At 46.7% G+C, this 24,424-nt stretch overlaps 1 protein-coding gene across 2 annotated transcripts in view; it reads right to left on the reverse strand.

Moving 5' to 3' along the window:
* Positions 1-18,383: 18,383 nt before the first annotated feature.
* Positions 18,384-24,424, reverse strand: part of DTX2 (deltex E3 ubiquitin ligase 2) — a 576,494-nt gene continuing 570,453 nt past the window's right edge. For both annotated transcript variants that reach the window (XM_085649605.1, XM_085649604.1), the window contains one exon: positions 18,384-19,067. In XM_085649605.1, coding sequence (XP_085505731.1) covers positions 18,843-19,067 — 225 coding nt within the window. In that variant the 3' untranslated portion in view covers positions 18,384-18,842. The remainder of the gene's footprint in view (positions 19,068-24,424) is intronic.

The following is a 24,424-nucleotide window of genomic DNA, read 5'->3' on the forward strand; positions in this document are numbered from 1 at the left end:
GAAGCTGGAAGGGTTTGCCTTGATACAGGTTGCCCTGCACATTCCACCAAGTCAGCTCCGCTGCAGCGTCTCTGGAGATTCTGATTGACTCCCTGAGATCTCTGTTGAAACCACTGTCTACGGAGGCACCACTGGAGCGCCCTCATGTGCCAGTCCGCATGACTGACCAACAGAAAGTAGGATGCGAACAGACCAAGCAGACGAAGGACCTTCAGGACCGGAACAACCGCTCCAACGTAAAACTAAGGAATCATCTCCTGAATGTCGAGAATTCTTTGTGGAGGAGGAAAAGCTCGACACACAGTAGTGTCCAGTACCGCCCCTATGAACAGGTTGCGCTGCGAGGGCACCAGGTGAGATTTGGGCACATTGATTGAAAGATCCAAGTTGAACAACAGTTGAGATGTTACTCGCAGATGATGAAGCACCATCTCTGGCGACTCTGCTTTGAGCAGCAAGTCGTCCAGATAGGGGAACACAGGAATCCCTGACCTTCCGAGATGAGCTGCCACCACTGCCATCACCTTTGTGAAGACTCGAGGTGCAGTAGTAAGACGAAACGGGAGGACCGCAAACTGGTAATGCTGCGACAGTACCGTGAAACGGAGATACTTCCGGTGCGACTTCAGAATGGGGATGTGAAAATACGCATCCTGTAAGTCGATTGACACCATCCAGTCCTCTTGCTGCAGCGCCAGAAGAACCTGAGCAAGGGTCAGCATCTTCAATTTCTCCTGTCTCAGGTAAAAATGTTGTGACTCTGAGGTCCAGAATCGGACGTAACCTGCCGTCCTTTTTGGGGATCAGGAAATACCGGGAGTAGCATCCCTGACCCCTTTCCTGCTCTGGAACCACCTCTATCGCACCTTTTTGTAGTAATGCAAGGACCTCCTTCTGTAGAAGAAGCGTATGGTCCTCTGAACAAAAACCTTGGAAAGGAGGAGGAAATTCCCGAAAGGGAAGGGTGTACCCATTCTCTACAACGTTTAAAACCCAAAGGTCTGACGTGACCGACTTCCAACTCTGCAGAAAGTGAGACAGCCGACCCCCTACAGGACCCACATGATGCAGGATGGGGGAGCTAGGGCTGCTTTCCTGCAGTATCAGAGAGAGCGGGGGAGGCAGAAGAGGAAAGATTGCGGGCAGAACCACGTTGGCGACCTTTGACTCTTCCTCTATAAGACTTATACAGTGGATTCTGCTGCTGCTGCGGAGGTTGACGGAAGCTGCGAAAGGAAGATCTTCCAAAGCCACGATATTTTTTGTAGCCAAAACCCCTTGTGTCTGGGTTTGTAATCCCAAGGATTTCGCCGTGGCTCTGCTAGCCTTAAACCTTTGCAAAGCCGAATCAGCCTTTTCCCCAAAGAGTTTAAATCAGTCAAAGGGCAAATCAAAAAGAGTGGCCTGGACATCAGGGGAAAATCCAGAGGATCGAAGCCAAGCTTGCCTTCTTGTAGCTATGGAGGTGCCCATAACTCTGGCCACTGAATCAGCCGTATTCAGGCCTGATTGAATAACCCATCTAGCTGCAGTCTGAGCATCCGAACGAACCTCCATAGTTTCCCCTCTCCTCAGAAGGTAACTAGGGAGACCACTGCTTTGCCGCGCCCAACAGACAGGTAGCATTGGTCAATTTTAGTGCCATGCTAGACGAAGAGAAGACCTTTTTAGCTGACTGCTCCATTTTCTTAAGAGTCCCTGTCAGCTGGAGCCTGAGGAAAAGCACCTGAAGATTTTTTGGAGCAAGATGCCTGTACCACCAAACTTTCTGGAGATGGATGAGAAGAGAGAAATAGTGGATCCCCTGGTGCAGTCCTATATCTTCTAGCCACAGCCTTAGAAACAGCAGGCGAAGAGAGTGGTTTACGCCAAACCTCGAGGATAGGCTCCAATAATGCTTCATTAAAGGGTAACAAGGGCTCAACTGTAGAAGAAGGCGAATGCACGACCTCTGTTAGCAAATTTGGCTTATACTCAGCGAGTAGGTAACTGTAAATCCAAAATCTTTTCTTATAACCATATGGTAAGGAGCTACCGCTTGAGGAGAAGCCCTTGTTGAAGAGAGTTCCCATTCAGGGGAGGTGTCCAATCCACTTGTCTCGTGAATTCCCTCAAATTCATCTAGAGGCTCTTCCAATTCACCCTCTTCTACTTCCTCTCTGCGATACTGCTCCTCTTCCAACAGCCTTTGTGCCTCTCTCCTTGAACGAATCCGCGGAAGAGGAGTCGGTGGCGTATTACGCGGCACCGACTGCTCCGGAGCCGACGTCGAAGGAGGTTCCGAAGGAGGCATGAGATCTGTACAAGGCCGAGAGAAAGGCCCACCAGAAGGTACGGGGGATTCAATCAACGGCGTCGAGACCCTTGGAGCCGGAAAACTGCCATGACGGCGCCACTGGCATGAAAGGCACGAAGGGTGCCTGGGCATAGTGCTGGGGCACGCCCAAGTTGAAAGCCAGCGGACCCACAGGACCAGAAGGTGCTCCGGATGGTTAAGCCGCCCTTGCAAACACACCATACATTGCATTAAAAAAATGCGACGGATCCGAACCTGGAGTCGTGGATACGGATTTGAGCCAGTATCCAAACGGGGAGTACCAGACGTCGAAACAATCGGATCCACTGGTTCATTTTCAGGTACAGGAGAAGATGGATCATCCTGCACCGGCTTGGCTTTAGAAACCGGTGAATCCCTCGGCGCCGGAGCACCTTTAAGCGAAGGAGACCTCTCCTGAGTCACATGAGGTGAAGGAGAGGGCGAAGGAGATACAAAGTCTTTAAGTGATGTCGAGGAGCAGGCGAAGGTGACCTCAAAGACTTACCCTTCGCCGAACGGCGTCGAAATCCATGTCTTCTTTTTTTCTTATGTTTTCTCGACTTCGATGTATGTGAAGTCGACTACTTCGACTTCTCTCCTACGCCCTCTTCCTTCCTTCTTCGCCTTGGCCAGAAACAACTTGGCCTCCCGTTCTTTAAGCGCCTTCGGATTCATTTTCCTGCAACAGGAACAGTCCTCCACGTCGTGATCCGACGACAAGCACCATAACCAATCTTTATGGGTTTCAGTGATGGACATGTGACCCCCACAATCCCGACATGGCTTAAACCCAGACTTCTTAGAAGACGACATTGCAACAGCAACAGTTAAAGTTGAAGGAACAACAAAGATTCTCTACAAAATATGGAGAGTGCTAGAAAACCGTAGCGCGTAGACGGCGCGGGAAAAAGGGAACTGACGTCATCACGCAGACGAGGCTCTCTTATGGCTCCGGTGACGTCATGCGGAGTCGCGAGTGGAGCCGACGTCCTTGTCAGCGTGGAAAGCTAGGAAAAAAAATTCAGCAGAATGCTGGCCCAGGAGCTATTCATAAGGTGAGAAATAAGGTGCAGAATCCACAGGCAGATTTATCCATCAGAAGTAATGCTCTCTTGACCGCTAATGTGTGGAGCGCACGTTCTGCCACTGAATCTGGTTGAGGGAAGAACACAGGCAACTCAGCAGATTGGTTGATATGAAAGGCAGAGATGACTTTAGGTAAGAATTTGGGGTTAGTACTAGGGACCACTTTGCTATGGTGTATTTGCAAAAATGGTTCCTCTATGGTTAGTTCCTGAAGCTCACCGACTCTTCTTAGAGAAGTGATGGCTATAAGGAAGGCTACTCTTCAGGTGAGAAATTGTATTTCGCATTTGTGCAACGGCTCAAATGGTTGACCCATGAGTCTTGTAAGGACTATGTTTAGATTCCACAGTGTAGAAGGTGGAAGTCTGGGAGGAATGAGTCTTTTGAGTCCTTCCATAAAAGCTTTAATAGAGGGCACTCTAAAAAGAGACAGGTGTTGTCTATTTTGTAGATATGCAGCTATTGCAGCCAGATGTAAGAGCATAGATTTGTACGCTAAATTGGAACGTTGTAGGTGTAATAGATAACAAATGATGTTTTGTATTGAAGCATCTAGTGAATCGATCTGATTGTTGTTACAATAGATAACAAATCTCTTCCACTTTGCTGCGTAGCATGCTCTTGTGGTAGGACGTCTAACCTCTTTGATAACATTCATACAGTCTGGCAGAAGATTAAGGTAGTCAAACTCTAGGATTTCAGGTGCCAAACCGCAAGGTTGAGCTGATTGGGTTCTGGATGACTTATCTCTCCATGGTTCTGAGTAAGGAACTTGGGGGAGCGGTGGAGTTGTTGGTGGGGAACTACTGATGGTTCCAACAGAATTGTGAACCAGGGTTGTCGGGCCCATGTGGGAGCAACTAAGATAAGCGTCGGGGAGTGCTGTTTGAGTTTCCATACCACTAATGGATTGAGTGGGAGAGGTGGAAACATGTAAGCAAATATCCATGACCAACTCATCCATAATGCATTGCCTTTGGACAAAGAGTGTGGATGTCTGGACGTGAAGTTTGGGCATTTGGCGTTTAGGTGGGTGGCTAACAGATCTATCTCTAGGAAGCCCCACATTTGGAAGAATGGGTGGAGAATTTGACTGTGAAGTTCCCATTCGTGCATATTCTGTCATTGACTGAGCAGATCCACAACTTGATTGTTTACTCCTGGAAGATGTTCTGCAAGGAGATATATTTTTTGAGGTATGGCCCATCTCCAGATGCTCTGTGCCAGCCGTGACCGCTGTAGAGAGTGGATTCCTCCTTGCTTTTGTATGTAGTACATGGCTGTCATGTTGTCTGTGCGAACCAGGACAGCTTTGCCTACTAGATGAAGTTGAAATGCTTTCAATGCTAGAAAAATTGTTAGCAGTTCGAGGTGGTTTATGTGGAGTTGTTTTTGTTGTAGAGTCCACATGCCTTGAATGGTAGGATTACCATATGTTCTCCCCAACCAGTGAGGGATGCGTCTGCTGTTAGCACTATCTGAGGAACCGGTTGGAGAAATGGCTGTCCCTTGGAAAGGTTTTGTATGTTCCACCACTGCAGAGTGCGATGAGCACGGCCATCTATCAACAAAAGATCTGATAACTGACCTTGAGCCTGGTTCCAGGGACGTGCTAAGCAATCCTGTGGGGGCGCATTTGAAGTCTTGCATAGGGAACGATTAAGATGCAAGAAGCCATCATTTCGATCAATTGCATGAACACACTGGCTGGTAATAAGTGTTGAGGCTGAAAGTGTGATATTAGAGCTTGCAGGTTGCGAATCCTGACTGGGTTGGGGTACGCCCGAGCCTTGCAAGTGTCTATTGTGGTTTCTAGATACACTTGTGTGTTGGATGGCTGGAGGTGAGATTTACAGTGAACCCAAAGTCGTGAAGCAGTTGGACTGTCATTTGAGTGTGATGTATGCAGCTTTGTTGTGATCTGGCTTTTATTAGCCACTCGTCTAGGTAAGGGAAGACATGAACCTGCCATCGACTTACATGAGCTGCAACTACTGCCAGGCACTTGGTGGAAAACCCTGGGGGCTGTAGAGTGGGAGAACTTTGAATTGGTAATGTTGTCCATCCACCACAAACCTGAGATATTTTCTGTGAGGAGGGTGAATGGGAATATGCGTCCTTTAAGTCTAGAGAAGATAGAAAGTTGACTTGCTGAAGTAGTGGGAGCACCTGTTGAAGTGTGACCATGTGGAAGCGGTCTGACTGTATGTATAGGTTTAGCTTTCTGAGGTCTAGCATAGGCCTGAGAGAGCCGTCCTTTTTTAGATTTAAGAAATACGGGGAGTATAACACGGTCACTTGATGTATTAATGAAACAGGTTCTATAGCGTGTTTTTGTAACAGAGATAGAACCTCTTGTTTTAAGAGGGTGAGATGTCCCGGTGACATTGCGTGTGGTCTTGGAAGAATATTTGGGGGAGTGCTTGTAAGCTCCCGACAGTAACCATATTGGATAAGTTGTAGCACACACTTGTCTGAGGTGATTGAATTCCATACAGGTAGGAATTGGGAGACGTGTACCCAGACAGGTAGTGGGATGATCGGGGGGTAGCGGAGGGAAGTCATTGTTTGCTTGTGGGAAAAGAGTGTGTGGAATTACCTCTACCTCTACCGTTGATTCCTCTAAAACCTCCTCTACAATATCCTCTGGACGAGGGAGATTGATTGTTGCCCTTGTAAAGGAGGAGGCATTGTCAGTGGACATAGTTTTTGAGCCACCCCTGTAAAATGAGCGGCGAAAGGAACATCTACTGGCAGGTAACTGTAAAGCCCCCATGGAGTTTGCGACCTCAGAGTCCTTTCTCATTATTTCCAGCATGGTATCAACAGCTGGGCCGAAAAGATGCTCTTTGTCAAAGGGTTGATTAAGTATGGAGGTTTGTACCTCCGGCTTAAATCGAGATATTCTGAGCCAAGCGTGTCTGCGTAATAATATACTGGTGTTAATTGCATGAGATGCTGCGTCTAGCGCACATTTAATGTAGGTGTTAGTAATAAGTTTCCCTTCCTGAATAAGGTCGTCAGCCTTAGATTTGTATTGGTCAGGCAAGTGTTGTAGGAGTTTTTCTAGCTCATCGTAATGAGCCCTGTCATAGCGGGCCAGCAGCGCCTGGGCATTAGCAATGTGCCAGTTGTATGCGGCCTATGAAGTTACACTTTTGCCTGAGGCATCAATGAGCTTGGACTCCTTGTCAGAAGGAGGGGTGTCTTCGGTAGCTTGGGAGTTAGCTCTCTTGCGTGCGTTGGAGACTACAAGAGAGTCTGAGGTCAGCTATCCTTTAATATAAACAGGGTCGGTAGGAGCCGATTTGTATTTTTTATCCACTCTAGGTGTGATAATTCTTCCCCCCACAGGATCCTTAAAGACCTCGTCTGATTGTTTTAACATGCCTTTAAGCATTGGCAAGGTAGTTCTTTGGGAGGAAGAAAGTGTCTCAAAAAGGAAATCCTCTACTAAAGGCTCCTTGTGAAGTTCTACCCCATGGTAATGAGCAACCCTATTAAGGAGCTCAAGATAACCAATGCTGTAATCTGGTGGGGAAGGTCTGGAGGGATACAAATCAGGGTAATTATCTGTATTTGGATCAGTGTGGTAATCATCCCAAAGTGTCCTGATACTCATGCCCATCCCCTTCATCCTGTGGGTCCGGTGTAATAGGCCTTAGTGGTGAATTTGCAGGTGTAATAAGCATGTTAGGATTAGGAGGAGGAGAAGGATGTGGAATATAAGGAGGAGAAGGGTTAGAGCCCATATTCTTCTTTTTAGGAGGGGCCTGATGGTCCTCTGGCAAGTCAGCTTTCCGTTTCTTTGGAATGGTTGCTTGAATATGTCCCGTTTTAGGGTTTATAACCAACTTCTTCTGTTTTGGGTCGAAAGAAGGCTCATCAGATGAAAGCTCTTTGGGAAGAGTGTCTGTCTTTCCGTGGGAATTTCGGCGTCGAGCCCTTGGGCGTTGGTAGTTTCGGCTCTGGGTGTTTGGGCTTAGAGGGTTTCAGCCCCGAGTCCTTAGTCTTCGAGGATTTAAGCTCAGAGTCCTTAGTCTTCGAGGATTTCGGCTCAGAGTCCTTAGTCTTCGAGGATTTCGGCTCAGAGTCCTTAGTCTTCGAGGATTTCGGCTCAGAGTCCTTAGTCTTCGAGGATTTCGGCTCAGAGTCCTTAGTCTTCGAGGATTTCGGCTCAGAGTCCTTAGTCTTCGAGGATTTCGGCTCAGAGTCCTTAGTCTTCGAGGATTTCGGCTCAGAGTCCTTAGTCTTCGAGGATTTCGGCTCAGAGTTTTTGGCCTTGGAGGATTTCGGCTCAGAGTCTTTGGCCTTGGAGGATTTCGGCTCAGAGTCTTTGGCCTTGGAGGATTTCGTCTCAGAGTCTTTGGCCTTGGAGGATTTCGTCTCAGAGTCTTTGGCCTTGGAGGATTTCAGCTCAGAGTCTTTGGCCTTGGAGGATTTCAGCTCAGAGTCTTTGGCCTTGGAAGGTTTCGGCTCAGAGTCTATGGCCTTGGAAGGATTCGTCTCAGAGTCTTTGGCCTTGGAAGGTTTCGGCTCAGAGTCTTTGGCCTTGGAAGGTTTCGGCTCAGAGCCTTGGGGCGTCGAAGGTGGAATTGTCGGTCCCGAAGGTATCTTTCTCTTATATTTTAAAGCCGAAGGTGTCTGTTCGGTATCAGAGCAGGGCGGGCTTGAGCCCAAGCCAGAAGACTTTTGTTTCTGTTTCGGAGCCGGGCCAGAGGGCGGGGCATTGGAAACGTTTTGTCGGTGCCGACCTGAGCCCGAGGGCGAAGGAGGGACCGGAGCCTTTGTCTTCTGTGGAATGGGAACAGGGGGATCTGTACTCACGGTACGCTGTCTCGCAGGGGTGTCTTCTGTTACCTTCATGTCGGAGTCGGCTTCGGACACGGAGACCTGCTCTTCTTCCTTTGGTTCTGGAGCTGGAGGTGGGGTACCGGAATCCTCTCCGATGATGTCTGGAATTAAGTCGCCCTAATGCTGGATTTCGTGGTGCCGAGCCCGACGATCACGAAGTGTCTTTTTCGATCGGAAGGATTGACATGTGTCGCAGTCCTTTTCATCGTGTTCCGGGGACAAGTAGAGATTGCTAACTTTGTGCAAGTCGATGCGTGGAAACTCAGCACAACACCAAGCACGATATTGTCCAGATGTGGAAAGGGTCTTCTTCCCCGACTACAGGCAAATGGTAGACCGAACTAGACAGATGTATGGGTGCAGAAATCGCTTTATTTTTAGCCCGTGGCTGTCCAAAAAAGCACAGGAAAATCTGGACCCGTTGGGCGACATATTGAGGGATAGATTCCCCCCCCCCCCCCCCTTCGACCCCTGATAGGAGCCATTACCTATGCACATATTCACGGACCGAACCACTCTATTATATGACAGCCCATTACTCTACTATGGTATCATATGTACACTTACCGAAATCTAGTACAGTCTGTACTTTGTTTAAGTTATGTACCCTGTGTGTTTTGCAGGCCTTGGAATTGTTCAAAAATGTTGGTACTCCTGCTGTATCTTATTTCCTACAGGTCTTTGTAGGGCTGTGGCCCAAAATTCAGAGGAACTAAAAAAAAAAAAGAAAAAAAGAAAAGAAAAAAAAAAAAAAAAAACTTACCACGACAGCCGGGACATAATTTGAATGGAGTCCGTTACATCGACTGCTAGCGCAGTCGGCACGGGTAGGCCCGACGGACTGCCTCGAGTTTTCCTATGGTAACTTTCCGAAGAGAGGCGATGTGTGTCGAATGATGAACCGCGATCGATAACAATACCGTTGAGGGTAGTGTATTGCGCGTCGAAGAGGTCCGAAAATAGTTCCGGAGCGCAACAATACACATCCGAACCCGATGGCGGAAAAAAACAATCTAAGAATGGAGTCGATGCCCATGTGCACTATCACTGAAAGGAGGAGTCACCTACCATGTGACTATAAGACTTCTTCGAACAAAAAACAAAGTGCAAACATCCGGACCCAACACCAGATGGCGATCTATGCTAAAACATATAATCTACAGCTCATATGCCTCCAACAATTAGTTTTCAGTAGATACATACAGAGTACTCAGTTTAAGTTTGCTACACGTGAATCTAGTTAGGAGGGGTGAAAAAGAGTTCTGAAATGATAATGTTTACCCCTGCAATCAAATTATCCTTACCTGTAATTCTAGTTCTCTCCCAGTGGAATCTTCAATGTAGTAATAAGCATTAAACTGTCCCGCCTTTGTGTAGGATCCCAGAGAAACAGCACTTCTTATAAAAAATATACACTGCATGAAAAGTCAATTTTGAAACAAACATTTTTTACCAGTCTATTGCAGACTACATATGCTTATTCTCATTACTTTCCTTTAAAGAGAGACCCATTTTAAAATAGGAGAAGGTCAATAGCTACACAAGTGACCAGGTTTAAATAGGCTTCAGCCCACAGTAGCAGGAAATCTAGCGCTTCTCCTTTACGACAGAGCACTCTATCAGTATCCCAACATGCCCTACCGGTGACAGGTCAATTCTCTACTTATGTAAATCTAGGATCTTGACTGAGCAATAGCCTTGCATTAGATGCAGAATGTCTTCCCTTTGAAAGCTAAGAAGTCATGGAGAACAAACATCTACTCCTGCAATCTTGTGATAAAGGCAAATGTCCATATTGCAAGAGTTTAAGTGTGAGGATACCAAGCTCAACAATGAAAGTTGAAATGCAAGATATGGCCCTTGAATTTAAACAGGATATATGGTCTGCACAGGAGCATATTGTATAGATTGTCCGAGAAATACGTAAGGATGGTGAACCACCACTGACAAAGCTATTATGTGGCTATTTCTATTGTCGGAGTCTTGCCCTTTGTTACTGTGATGATAACGGATGGAATAACAGTAACAGAGTAAAGGCGTACATAAACGGCTTAGACCAGACTATCAAAAGGGCATTCCCCAATGTGATCAATAAAAAGTAGATCTGTTTGCAAATGCAGAAAAACGAAAATGCCCTAAACACACTATATCTGGAGAAACCACCAATATCAAAATATGTCATGCAGCACTTCATTTAACACTTACTCATGATTTTCTTGATAATTGTATCCTAGGAAGACTTCTTCATAATTATGAACTCCTGGGAGACAGATGGCTTTTACGGGGACTTTGCTGAAAATAATCAAATTACAGATTGATCCTCGTGGAACAGTACTCTGGAATGTGTCTCACCCGGTTTGTTCAGGTAATGCTTAGTTGTTGTGTTGCCTTTCATGAATCAATAAAAAGTTTGACTTGAGAGATAAGTGAAATGCCCTCCTCTTTAGGGGACTGATGTGGTAAGATTTCTCCTTTTCTAACCAGGGGATTTGCTTCTGCAGGTGATCCATAAGGGTTCTACATACCGGAAGGGATAGAGCATTTTGATGAAAATGAACTTCCCTCAGAAGGTTATATGATCGACACCTCCATGGAAGAGACTGAACTGCCACCTCCACGAAGGCCTACCTGTCTTCCCAGTTACCTGAAAATGAACAGCATTTATAAGCTAGACACTGCTACGGAGGTCACATCTGCAACTGGAAATGCAGAGTTAAGTAAATACATAAAGCTTTTGGAATCCAGTAGGGAAGGTATCTGACAGGCATCGGATGCAACATCTTTCAAAATGTGAGACATTTCAGATGGGTAAAAGAAAGTCTGTGGAGGCCACCTCCATCTCAGTGTATTGTTGTGGAACTCTTCTGCCACTCCTCGCCCGGAATGGAGGTGTCCATCCTGAATAAACTATCCTGGGATCCTACATGTTGGTGAGAGGAAACAGGGCAGGGGGTTCGAGGGTGGTTAGTTTAGGCTAATAACACGAAATGAAGATCTGATTCTAATTCTGCAATTCTATCTACTCAATGTGATGTGGCTGGAGCAATAGCAATAAAATATTTATGCAGGTATGCCGAAAAGACCAAAACTCTCCATTGTGAAGTGCCAATGCATCAGCCATGTATTGTACAATCTGAATTTGGATGGATATAGGCCTTTCTTCTTTTTGTGAAATTGAAAAAATAAATGAGTTTCATCTGTAAACATAGCTCAACCAACCCACATGGTTAGGGTTATCTAGACAATCTTCTGATCTGATTTTGAAAGGATTTTTCTCTTTTGCTTGGTAAAAGTGGCATTGCTGAGTCCTCAATGCTCAGATTCTCAACACCATCAATAATTTAAAGCTAGATTTACTGCACTCTTCTATGGGTTGGCGAAGGAACGAGTGAGGTTAAATGGTAAACTGGCCTCAATATACGAAAGTGGGAAATTCTATGGCAGGACCGGAGGCTTCGGATTATGCTATATCTCTCTTCGCTTTATTACAAAATGAAACAAAAGTCCATAGTCCTTCGATTATTTCCAGTAACTGGCAGTCATAGTCTCCTGTTTGTCTCTTCTCCTCCTCTTTCTTCGCTGCTTCGCAGCCAGTTAAGTGCTCCTATATTTTCTCTCTTTTGTTTCAGTGGTTTTGGTTCTTGTGTGGGGTTTTTTCGCATGTGTTTGCCATTTTATTGAAAATTGCAGGTTTCTTTCCAGATTCCTTTAATTCACCGCGGGTGCGCTTCTCAATTCGCTCCTAACGCGGTTTTGTTCCCTTGCGGTGCGTGTATCGCCCGCTAGAGGGACTCTTGTTGCTCCCGCAGCAGCGCTCTTCACGGAGGAGTCGCGCTACGGAGCTATGAGCGGTTGCCTTGTCCCGGCTGCCTCACCCGGACACCCGTTCTGGGTTGTATCTTCCCGCATTCAATATCAGAACCCCCCCGGCGGGAGTCCGTATTTTTATTTCTTGCCTCGGTAACGGACGCGCTCATCTGAGCGTTGTATTAGCACATAAGACCCGCTTTTATTTCGGCGCGCGAACGCGCCCTCCTAAAACACACGCATCTTGCGGTACGCGCAAGGGAGGCAGCAGGCCTGGTCAGCTTTTGAGGGCCACGCGCGTAGGGGGTTTTGTGCTGCCCCCATTGCCACCATTTGGTTGCCCATAATCCTTGCAGGTACCAGCCTGCCTCTATAATTATTTGGGGGTTCTTCCCTGTATTTTGAAACTTCCTTGGTTACAAGGAGAAAGGACAAATTTAGGTTATTTGTTCACTGCGGCGTGTGTTCCCATCGCCTGTGGTTTCCTGTGGGGTGTTAGGTCGCTAGTGTCATGGCTTATCAGGCTGATTATTACGAAGAGGAGGTCCAGGGTTTTTCACCTTGGGATGATGATTTCTTTGAGGCGGTGGACACCTCCATTTATAGAGTAGTCAATGAGGTGGTGGGGCCCATGGAACAGCGTCTGTCCCAAAAGATTGTTCAGGAGTGCGTGAAATTGGCGGCGCAGCGCACGAAGCCCCCGGCCGAGCCTCTCAAACAGTCCGGGGAGAAACCTCCACCTCCTAAGAGACAGTGCGTTGAGGGGGTAGATGTGGCCGCTTTTGAGCGCCTCAAATCCGCTTTTGGGGATTCGGCAGGGTCTTCCGTTTCCCCGACATTACCAGTGCGTTTCCCCGACATTACCAGTGGATGTCCTGCAGGAACCTATAGAGCCCCCCTCGCCTGCGACGGACGACGATGGTACTCTAGGAGTTACTGATGACGAGGCGGGGTCTTCACGGCCTTGGCTTCCGTCAGCAACTCCTTCCGCCTCCGCGTCTACGAATCCAGAGGATGCAGACATGCTTAACTCGGATGACATCATGCACCCCCATTCGGCGGCTTGGGTTCCTGGGGATAAGGTGGCTAGGTTTGTGGCTAGTAGGCTGCGGAAGCCCCTAGAACAGGAGGCTCTGCGTTTTCTGCGGGCGGAATGCCCCAGACCCTCGTTAGAAAATAAAATTGCATTTACGGCAGAGCTTGATCCTAAGATGGCTACGTTTTTGGCTAAATTTGTGAAGGACCCGCGGAAAGGTATCGACCGGTCTTGGCGTTCCTGCCAAGATAAGTTGTTGGACGCCATTGGCCCCATGACCAAAATACTGGACATGGCTGAGGAGGCGAAGGTTTCGGGATCGGCCATTTCCCCGGAAGTTCTTTCAATTGGGCCCAGAGTGCCATCGTTTTCCTAAACAATGCTAATTGTGCTCTAGCTACCGAGCGCCGTAGGTCGCTTCTGATAAAACTAGACCCAAAACTTGGGGACTTGGCATCCTCGGAGGCTGGTGCTGTGGCACAAGGCGGCCTCTTTTGAGACCCTTTTGTTTAAGAACTGGGGAAGTTTGTGGCAACCTTCACATCACTGGATAAGGCGCAAACCAGTATCAAGCAGGTTTTCAACTAGCGGGATTTCCGCAGGGCCGGGAGAGGTAGGGGCCGCTCTCCCGGCCGAGGCTACCAACAGAACTCCGGTAGGGGGAAAGCCTCTGCTCGTGGTCAGTATAACTCCTCAGCAAACTTCAATAACTTCTACCCGACAAGAGGACAATGCTTCCGCGGCAACTTCAGGTCCACCTCTGGTGCCAATCCCTCCGGTAAGTGTGCTTCCAGCGGATCAGATCTGCATTGGGGGTCGATTGGCATGGTTTCAGGATGCTTGGGCGGAGATAACTTCGGATGCTTGGGTTCTCCAAACCATTCGAGGGTTTCACATAGACTTTCAGGGGGAACGCCTGCAGGGGATTTCTTTCAGCGCCCACGATGCTCAGTTGATCGACTCAGAGCTATCCGCGTTGCTCGACAAAGGGGCTGTTTGTCGATCAATACTCCATCCCCGCGGTTTTCTCAGCAATATTTTTTTGGTCGACAAAGCAGATGGCGGGCGGCGGCCGGTGATCAACCTCCGAGAGTTCAACGGCTGGTTGGTTTACCAGCATTTCAAGATGGAGGGTATCCATCTTCTACGGGACGTCCTCCTGCCGTCCGATTGGATGGTGCGCCTCGACTTAAAGGATGCCTATTTGGTGATTCCTATCCATCCTCCACATCGTCGGTTCCTTCAGTTCTGCTGGAGAGGGCAGGTGTACGAATTCACCGCCCTTCCGTTTGGTCTGTCTTCCGCATCATGGTGTTTAACCAAGATCCTCCATCCGGCGGTGGAAGTCCTCCGGGCTCAAGGTGTTTGCATGATCGTTTACCTGGACGATCTGCTTTTGATGGCACAGTGCCCCCGAACCCTCGCCTCGCAGCTCCAACTGGCGGTGTCTCTTTTAAAGGGCTTGGGCTTTGTAATAAACGAAAACAAATCCGTTCTCCAGCCTTCCCAGAAGGTGACGTTTCTGGGTTTCGTGATAGATTCCGTACAAGCAACTTTGAGCCTTCCATCGCGGAGAATGGTGAACATTCGTCACGAGTTACGTCAGACGATTTCCAAGACTCACATCTCCTTGCGGAAATTGGCAAGGCTTGTGGGCCTTCTTTCGTCGTCGATTCAGGCAATCTTTCCGGGGCCCCTACACTATCGAGCGTTGCAACGCCTCAAATCATTCCATTTACGGAAAGGGAAGTCTTACGACCATATCATTCCCCTCTCGGAGGAGGCCAAGGAGGAAATTGCGTAATGGTTGTCCCAATGGAGGCCTGGAATGGTCGGGCAATCTTCGGGTCAGTCCCGGACCTGATCATAGAATACGATGCCAGCAGAACAGGCTGGGGCGCCAGGTGCGGGGATTTTTCCACTGGCGGGTTTGGTCTGTCGACGAACAGAGTCTCCACATCAACTGTCTGGAACTTTTGGCAGGGTCCTTCGCAGTTCGGTTTTGGACCAAGGACAGTGCGCAGTCCTGTGTTCTTCTCAAAATGGACAACATCTCAGCTGTCCGTTACGTCAATCGCTTAGGGGGCCCCAGGTCCTGGACTTTAGCGAATTTGGCAAAAGATTTTTGGACTTTGTCTCGATCACCATATTTCGGTCACGGCGGAATATCTCCCAGGCCGGACAAATCAGTTGGCGGATTGGCACTCTCGGTACCTGTTCAATTCCAGTCTATGGAAACTGGATCCACCGATCTTTCAGTGGCTCCAGTCGTTGTGGGGTCCCTTCTCAGTGGATCTCTTTGCCACCCGGTTGGACAATCAGATTCCTCGTTACTTCAGCTGGAGGCCGGATCCGATGGCGGCAGCCACGCGCGTTTCCTCCGTTTTCAATGATCACCCGATCGGCGGCCCAAATTCACCGCCAAGGGGCGGAAGTAACCATGGTGACGCCGTGCTGGAGGTCTCAAGTCTGGTTTCCGGTTCTTCTGGAACTTTTCTTGGGATTTTCCAATCCTACTCCCCCTGTATCCTCATCTGCTCCGGAGTCCGGACGGGATGTCGCACCATCTGGTCATTCAGGGGCGACTACGTCTCATGGCTGGTCGCTGCCAGGCCTTTCGAGATCGGCTGCGTCGCTCTTGTCTAAGGCCTGGGCAGACAGTACCACGAAACGCTACAGGTCCGCCTGGTTTCGATGGGTTCGTTGGTGTGTTCGAAGGGACTTGGATCCCGTGGTCGCGGATGTTGTTCACGTGTTAAATTTTCTGGCCAATCTGGCGCGATGGCCTGGCTTATCGCACGGTGAACGCGATTCGGTCAGCAGTTTCTGCAGGTCATATTCCGGTGGATGGCAAACCGCTCGGTGAACATCCTTTGGTTTGACGGCTGTTGCGGGGAATCCGTCTGTCCTTGCCGCCGGAGCCTCGGTATTCGGCCCTTTGGGATGTTAATTTGGTGCTGAACCTCTTTCTGTCTTGGCAGTCCAATAAATATCTCTCCTTGAAGGAACTATCTTCTAAATTGGCTACAATGTTGTGTTTGATCTCATGTAGGAGAGTGTTGGATGTCCGGGCTCTGGATGTCTCGGCACCTTTTCGCCTGCAGGCGTAGTTTTTACTATTGGACGTCGGACCAAATCCCACACCCGAACGGTGTCCTATCCTGCGTTTCGGGATTCCCCGAAGTTGTGCGTGGTGGATTGCCTCAAGGCTTACGAAGACCTGACCCTGGAACTTCGCCCTCCGGGCGAGCGTCAACTTTTGATTGCACTCCGGAAGCCACACAAAGCTGTGTCTTCGCCTACGATTGCCAGATGGGTGCGTTGGGTCATGCAAGAAGCGGGCATTGATACAAAACAGTTTGGTGCGCATTCAGCCAGGGGAGCCATGGCCTCGAAGGCGTTTTGCATTGGGAGCTCGTTTGGAGGACCTGATGCGAGCGGCAGATTGGTCCTCGGATTCGACCGTTAAGAGGTTTTATTTTAAACCGGTTTTGGATGTTGGCCAGTTGGTGGTAAGTAAGCTTTGAACTAGCATAATCCGAAGCCTCCGGTCCTGCCATAGAATCGGAATTTGCCTAACAGAGGTGTGGGTAAGTTCCAATTCTATTAAGGACACGGAGGCGAGGATTATTCCACCCGGTGCACGATGGTGCGAACCCACCCGTACTGTAGTAAGTAATTGCTTTAGAGTGTTTTTTGCTTTGCCTAAGATGTTGTTCTTTCCTTTGCAATTGTTTGTGATGCTTTTCTCTCCTGGAGATCTCCGCTTCCATGATGTTTGTTTTTTCCTTCCAGGAACTGATGGGTCGAAGCAGGACCAGTAATAAATGGGCGTGACTCGTGCGAAGAAAGAGGAGAAGAAGAGAAACAGGGAACTATGACTGCCAGTTACTGGAAATAATGGAAGGACTATGGACTTGCGCATCTCCCTGGTTGTAGGGAGTTGTTTTTTGGTTGTTGATGACGATGTTTCTTTATCTTTCTGGCTGCTGCATGTTTCATTTTGTAACAAAGCGAAGAGAGATATAGCATAATCCTCGCAGCCGTGTCCTTAATAGAATTGGAACTTACCCACACCTCTGTTAGGCAAATTCCGATTCACCCTCACAAGGTTCCTTTTTTGATTTCTCAGAAATTTCTGCTTCACTTCTCCATATAGCAGCTAACAAGCCCAATTTGAATCAAATCGTACAACCTGCGATGATGCAAGCCACCAGGCTTGGAAATTGCCTTCCTGAGATGCTGAGACCATGTTCAGAGGCCTTATCATTCTTTAACTCCCCCGCAACAGCAATGGGTTTCTCTGTCCCAACAATAGTTTGAGAGAGTACTCCTGCAAAAACACACCTACACAGCGGAACTATTCACTATCTGACAGCAGGATCAAGGGGGGGAATTTCATATTTAATCTTCTCAAAGCATTAAGATCCAGAGGTAAAGGGATTAGTTCTGGCGTGCACACTTGATGGTATCTTCAACTTTTACTAAATACTTGGTTTCACTCATTCTGATGTTTTCTCTTAAGCAAGTCAAGAACCTCCTTTCTGTGGGTAGGGTTCAACAAGGTTTTTTGTGTCTCCTCCTATTTCAAAGACACATTTGGCTATCCAGACTATAAAGTTGCCCAACTAACACATATCCCAACCTGTTACATAAGAGTACATTTAAGGAAAAAAACATGTACAGATGCTATTAAAAACAGTTTAACTAATCAGAACCTACATATTAAACATTTATGTAAATTAAATCTCTGTTCTTAAAGTTTCAAAGTAAAAGATTAAAAAAGGTAAGACATTTCCAGTAACAGCAGCTAATACAGTGATATTCACCTTTTCAGCCTTCAGAGCTGAAATAATGATATCATACAGGTGACTGAGGACATCTTAAAATTGTGATTTGCTCATGGAGGCAAATTAATGAGGTTTGTGTGTAATTTACACCTTCTGCTAGGTCATGTAATTACAGACTGTGTGAACTGGACCGCAAAGGTACATAACTTGTACTGTAATAGCTCTTCAATGTTCTATTTTAATTGTATCCAAAGTTGTATGAAGTGGCGCCATATCATATGAACACATTACCTTCATAAAAACAAAAAAGCTTAATCTTATTTTGCATACGGCAGCAGCCCTGCGAAGACATAAGCACTGCTCTCCCCACATCTCAATCCACATGGCCGCTTTGTTGCAACTGCCTGCTAAATGGATGTGTGCTTCTGACAATGATAAACAGTTAGGGCCCACTAATATCGCGATAACATTGAGAGGTCACTTTGGATAAAGCTTGTGAATAATTAATATATCTCTTTATTTCACCAATTATTATAAGAAAATGAGTACAAAAGATTAAAGCACTGCTCAAAAGGTGTCCTCATACTTGCTACCTGCCCCTTCACGTGTCCATTCGCAACCGAAAGAACCCCCTCAATTGAGTCTATTAGCCACACATAAAACACATCCTAGATGACCTGGAAAAAGAAGCAAATACCCCTGCAGGGTTTGAAAGGTGAATCTAGCATTTCTTCTTAACAAACTCGTACATTTTTCAAAGGAGGTTGTAAAATTACGTCAATCATGCCTCTTGATCACGCACTTTCCGTTAAAATAAATACACAGCTAGACTGCAAACAGTGTGTGGCTTCCAGATGCTTGGCTATTGCTTTTAACATGATGTAAAAGCTTAAGGCAACAGACCCAAAAACTTGAGTTATCAACCAGCCTTTTGCACTTTGTTAAGCAAGCGTTACTTGCTCAGACAGTCCTGAGTGACACCTTGGGATGCCAACTCAGCCAGCACATTGTCCAGATATCTGGGATCAGGATACCCGTGTCCACTGATGTTTGAGGACATCTCAGTCTTATGGTGGATTTCGTTCCACACCACGGTGTCTCCCTCTCCGGTGGTACTGGAAACACCAACAGTGAAAATTAGACGCCGGTTCCAGGCCACCTGTAAAAGTTCCAGAACCTGGTGAAAAAAAATACAGATTGAGACCTAGAACCTCACTTTCTGGTGTGCTTATAAAATTCAGTTACACTGTACTTAAGAAGGATTTCTCCAAACATTGTTAGACTTTACTCAGGTAATAAATCATTTTATCCACAGATAAATACTTATTTATACCCACAAGTTTAATGCCTATAGCACAAGCAATGTCTAATTCTGGCTTATCCGACTGACTGGGCAAACAAGTTTTGATGACGCAGCTATGAGCTGATGATCAGCCATGAAAAATAAATCATTAAAAGATCCAGCATTAGGATAAGAAACTTAATGCACCCTTAATAATACTGCATGGTGGTGCTCTCCGTGTAGTCTTATACAGTTTCCATAAATTGACATGTTAACAAGACAAGATAAATTGAAGAGCAAATATATGCTCCAGCATAGTTCATACAGAGAACTGGAGATATCTGTATTAGTGAGTGTGGATACCAAAGTACTTACCTTCCATATTTCAAGTGGAAATACCATAAAAAAACATGCAACAGTTATTTCAATCCACTGCATGACAAGACCATTTTAAAGGGTCAGGGGTTGCATCGGCAACTGTAATGATTTGGCATGACCGTGTATGCATGGGCTATGTGAACATATTGTGGAGTTGGATGTGGCTACCGAGAGAATGTGATAATACATAGAATGTTGGAGTGCACATGCTGCTGGAAGCTTTGGCTATTAATTAGGGAGGGAGGATGGAGCCCTAATAGGAGATGTGTTGCTGGTGGTGGGACTATGGGTCAGATGTACTAAGCTTTTTAACTGTCACAGATGGTTGAAATCAGTGATTGCGACAGCTAAAATGCTTTGCCTTGCGAACAAATCCCATTTTAGGAGTTAAAAATCTTTTTCCGACCCTTAAAATTGGATTCCGAATGAATACTAATTTGGTATCTGGCTGGCATCTTTCCAAATATCTATCTAAACAGCACTCTCCTAATTGAATAATTATGGGAGTTATGTCATATGCCATCAGTTCATCCTTCTATTCAAACACAAGTAATATCCTCCAGGACCAAGATGATGATGCTGTACCACAGCGACCCGTGTCAATCCGTACGGTTAATTAATTCAACTTGAGGAAACTCCAACTTGGAAGTAGTCTCAAATAAAACAACTTTCAACAATACTGCATCACTTTGTTCCTTTAATCCTGTGAAATTAATAACAAACAACAATCTATTGTTTTTAAAGTAAATCGTTTTCCATGCGTCATGAAGATTCTGACAAACAACTCGATGCATTTCGAGCCTAGATGTACAGATCTGCACCAGAAGTAGCTTGTAGAACAAACCCTCTATTTTTATATACTGACTAAAAACATAACATATACAATTATTTGTCTCAAAACTTAAGAAATTGACCAAAGCAAATTATATATAAAGTTAACCAGAACATGCGTGAAAAGGTTGGACACCGTAGGGATGGGTGAATACGATATAAATGAATGCCATGATATGTGCAGGCCCGACAACGGCAATATTAATAAACGCAATGTGCACGTATGCCACCGCATGTGCCCACATAAACTTAAAGATGCCAGTCAATGTATACCGTAACTTGTGACCTCACAGCAGCGCCGACATCAGCAATAATGATACCAATGTATGCCATAATTCATGCTTGCACGATGTTACTGTTGCCAATAAGTACAATGTCAGTGTACGTTCAGATCAAAGTAAGCATATCTTTGACAGTACCAGTAAGAACTATGACAACTGTATGCGCCAGGTTGATAATGTCTATAAGAATGATACTAGTGGCTGCCATATTATTCTTAGACGTTCCAATGAACTCACATCATTGCTGTCAGATACACCCAAGGTATCCTCCCCATTAACCCAGATTCAGAGATACGTGGTCAGGCAGGTCGTGCAACCCATGCCCACACATACCGGTTAACAAGCCACAGGTGGGGTCCCCCATAAATTAAAGGCAAGCACACACTCAGGGAAAACCCTGATTGATTCCACAGATAGATAGCTGCACCACAAACAAGTCCGAGGTAACTGGCCCAGGCCCCGCTTGGCCAAAGGCTCGTGTTCCTCAGAAATGCCACAAAGCTTGATACCACATGAAGATAGGTACACTCAACCAATCAGGACACGACATGCACACCACTAGTAGCAAACATGCGCTTCTCACACTGGACAGCTGGACACATACACACTGGCCCACATTAGCTCTACCCAAGATCAAGAATCATCTGTGTCCTTATCAGATGCGTCCGTGTAATGATTTATGACCAAGATGCTCTTTTGGAATGTAAAGAACATTTTATTGTACCTCATGAATTGTATAAATTGACAGCCAAGATTTTGTACATCAAGAGATTCTGAGCATACGCATTCTGCCCAGGCTCTCCCAGCTGCAGGGTTTAATTAAACTAACTTGTTCCTGTTTTGCCAAACGCCTCTTGTATTCGTTTATTTAAGGTAAATTCATATCCGAGCAACATTTTGGTGAGCCAGCCAGGAGAGATTGGTTCATCGAGCCAGACTGCTGTAGAAGGAAGGACCTCGGCCCGAACGGATTCATATGTGCAAGAAAGAACAGTGAGCAGACGCCATTACTGATTACAAGTTCTGCTGAATCCATGGGTCGGAGGTTCATCAGGAAACAGCTGTCACAGGGTAACAAACTAGATCTGATCCTTCGCCCCAACTTGTGGCGTATGGCAAACTAAGACAAGTGCGTAGACCGCTTTTGTTTTTCTCCTAGTCAGCACGCTAGAAGAAAGCAAAGGTAGCTAACTGATCTTGACTGTATGCTTCATCCCGTATGCTTCATCCCCAGGTGTTCGCAAGGGATAGCCTGGCATTGGGCTTGAAACAGGGTTCACCAGTCCCAAGGTGTCAGCAAGGGATCGCTTGGTTGCAAGTCAGTTTGCATGGGTTTGATATAGAGCCAAAATCTCAAACTTTATTTTTAAGTTACAAAAGTCCTTAGGGCTGTCGATCCCAACACTGATAGCACCTGAAAGAAGTGAGCGGTGTTCACTATTTTATCTCTCCGCTTGGATCGCTGGGTGTTAGGCAGTGATACACACAGCCCCATGGTGTAATATAGTGAATAATTTGGAGGTTACAGAAAAGATTTCGGACCTGGGGGAATCGGGTATAGCTTGCGTCTGGCCACAGAGGACCAATAATTTCAGGTTATTTCCTTTTCTCCGATCAAATTGTTGCTATTTTTGTCCACTGAGTTTAAGTGACAGACTGTCAAGCTCACTAGATCTGTGTGCTGCCCAGAGCATCCCCTCTCCTTGGGCTATAGGCACTAGAGGAGGGCTCAGTGTTGTGGACAAAATATTTTTGCCAGCCTTTTCAGTCTTTTTTACAACTTTTCCATTTATTCATTTATTTATGTTGTTGTGCTTTGAATTTAGCAAAATCATGCTGCATGTTTCAATGTTATGTCTCGTTAATAAGTCTATGCTTTTAGGTGATAACAGTTTATTCAAATCAGAGGTTAATGATTGCTAGCTTTCTGTTGCATAACAATCCACACTGCCCTAAACTAACAATTGCATTTCTGTTACAGGTTGTTATTGCTTTACTGCATTATTGTCTCTATTTTAATGTTAACCAATTTTTTGCTGATACATCAGGCTGTTTTTCGAGCTCCTAACCAGTAAATTGAGTTTTGATACCACCCCTGTATACACAGTTCGCCCAAATAATAGTAGAATTGGCAACTAATTTTAAGAAAATCTCTAGATAACCAAAATGCTGCAAATCCTTAAAACAAACAAGCATCCCATCCCATCATGGAGACTCCCTTAGACAACATGAAAGCGAAGTTCACCAAACAGGCTTGGAGACTAGAGAGACACTACTGCGAGTGGCACGCCCATAACAAGACACATACATTTCCCTGGACTGGGGGGCGGTGAAGGGCATTTGATACCAAGATCAACACCAAAACTCTCATTCAAACAAGACATAAGGGACAAGAGAGAGAGACACACAAATGACCCTGGCAAGAATGTGGGCCGACCAAGGGACGGTCCCAACAAGCACCATACACAACCACAAAACTAGCAGCAGCAAAGAGGAAGGCTCCAGCTCCTCTGAGTCTGACAGCAAAGGTACGCAAGAACATGCTCAACCCCCTGGCATTCTCGGACAGCCATGCGAAGGGCCCCGTGGTCACAAAGGTCAGAAGCAAAACACCGTACTGCTTCATCGTGGATATGGGGGCGGGTAGGTCATGACTTTGGGAAGGAGCAGGAGCAGACCAAGGCTAAGATACAGGGGATCTCAGGACCCGTGGCTACGGTCCCGCTCATGGAACTCCTCGAACTGGAAATAGGAGTAAGTAAGATCAGAGAACAGTTATTGTTCTATCCATCCTCTCTGAAAAATATACTAGGACGGGACCGATTGTCCAAACTGAGGCTGTTCATCCAGTCAATCCGGGACCGTTGAGTCCTCCTCGAGAGAACAGTCTGGTGTTATATGGGAGACCTAAACCAGCACAAAAGTAGATTGGCCGCACACTTCATCGCTTGGTAGAAAGGGCCAAAGCAGTAGCATGTAGGGAATGCAGGGAACCGGGGATCACGACATGCAGAGGACCCTTACACCCCCGAGGCTAGGGGAGAGGCTGGCTCAGGGCTACCCAGTCCATCCTCCGCCATCACCCTGACATCTGTGCGAAGGAAGAGGTGCCCCAGGCAAAGCTGTACCTGGCCAAGGGGAGTGTTTCCCGTACAGGGAACCCCCCTCCTTGTTACCCAATACAGGCCGAAACAAAGGACTGTGGCAGGGAAGGCAACATGTCTGACCATCAGGACACTGCCCAGGGAATTAGCCGTTCCGGCGGCAGGGAGAAATCGCTGGGTCTAGAGTGGAGAAGCAACCACCTACATTCACCAACTCGTTCTGTTGGAGCGACCAAGAAACTGAGAACTCACCCTCACAGGAAAGGGTTTGGGTCGACCACAAATGTACAGGTGATGCCTGATTGGGAAAAAACTCAGCCGCGGGTCCCAAGGAGAATTCAACTAAGCGCTTGCACAAGAAATCCAAATGGTGTGCAGCCTCAAACTATCATAGAATGCCACTACTTTCTCCGAAATAACCACAAGGTTGCCCATTGTTGCCTAAAAGTATATCAAGAACGGAATACTGTTAGCACGGCTACCCCCACAGAATCCCTACACCCAGAACAAACTCAATCCCCCTTCCCCCGACACACAGTGTTTCCAGAACTTCAGCACAAGAATAACACTCACACCCGCTGCAGGAAGCCCTCCACGAACGCAAAAAGGAACCATCACAACAGTAGGGAACACTCAAAACCTTTAATTTAACAAGCAA

Source organism: Triturus cristatus, chromosome 3_2, assembly GCF_964204655.1.
Source record: "Triturus cristatus chromosome 3_2, aTriCri1.1, whole genome shotgun sequence".
Classification (NCBI taxonomy): domain Eukaryota; kingdom Metazoa; phylum Chordata; class Amphibia; order Caudata; family Salamandridae; genus Triturus; species Triturus cristatus.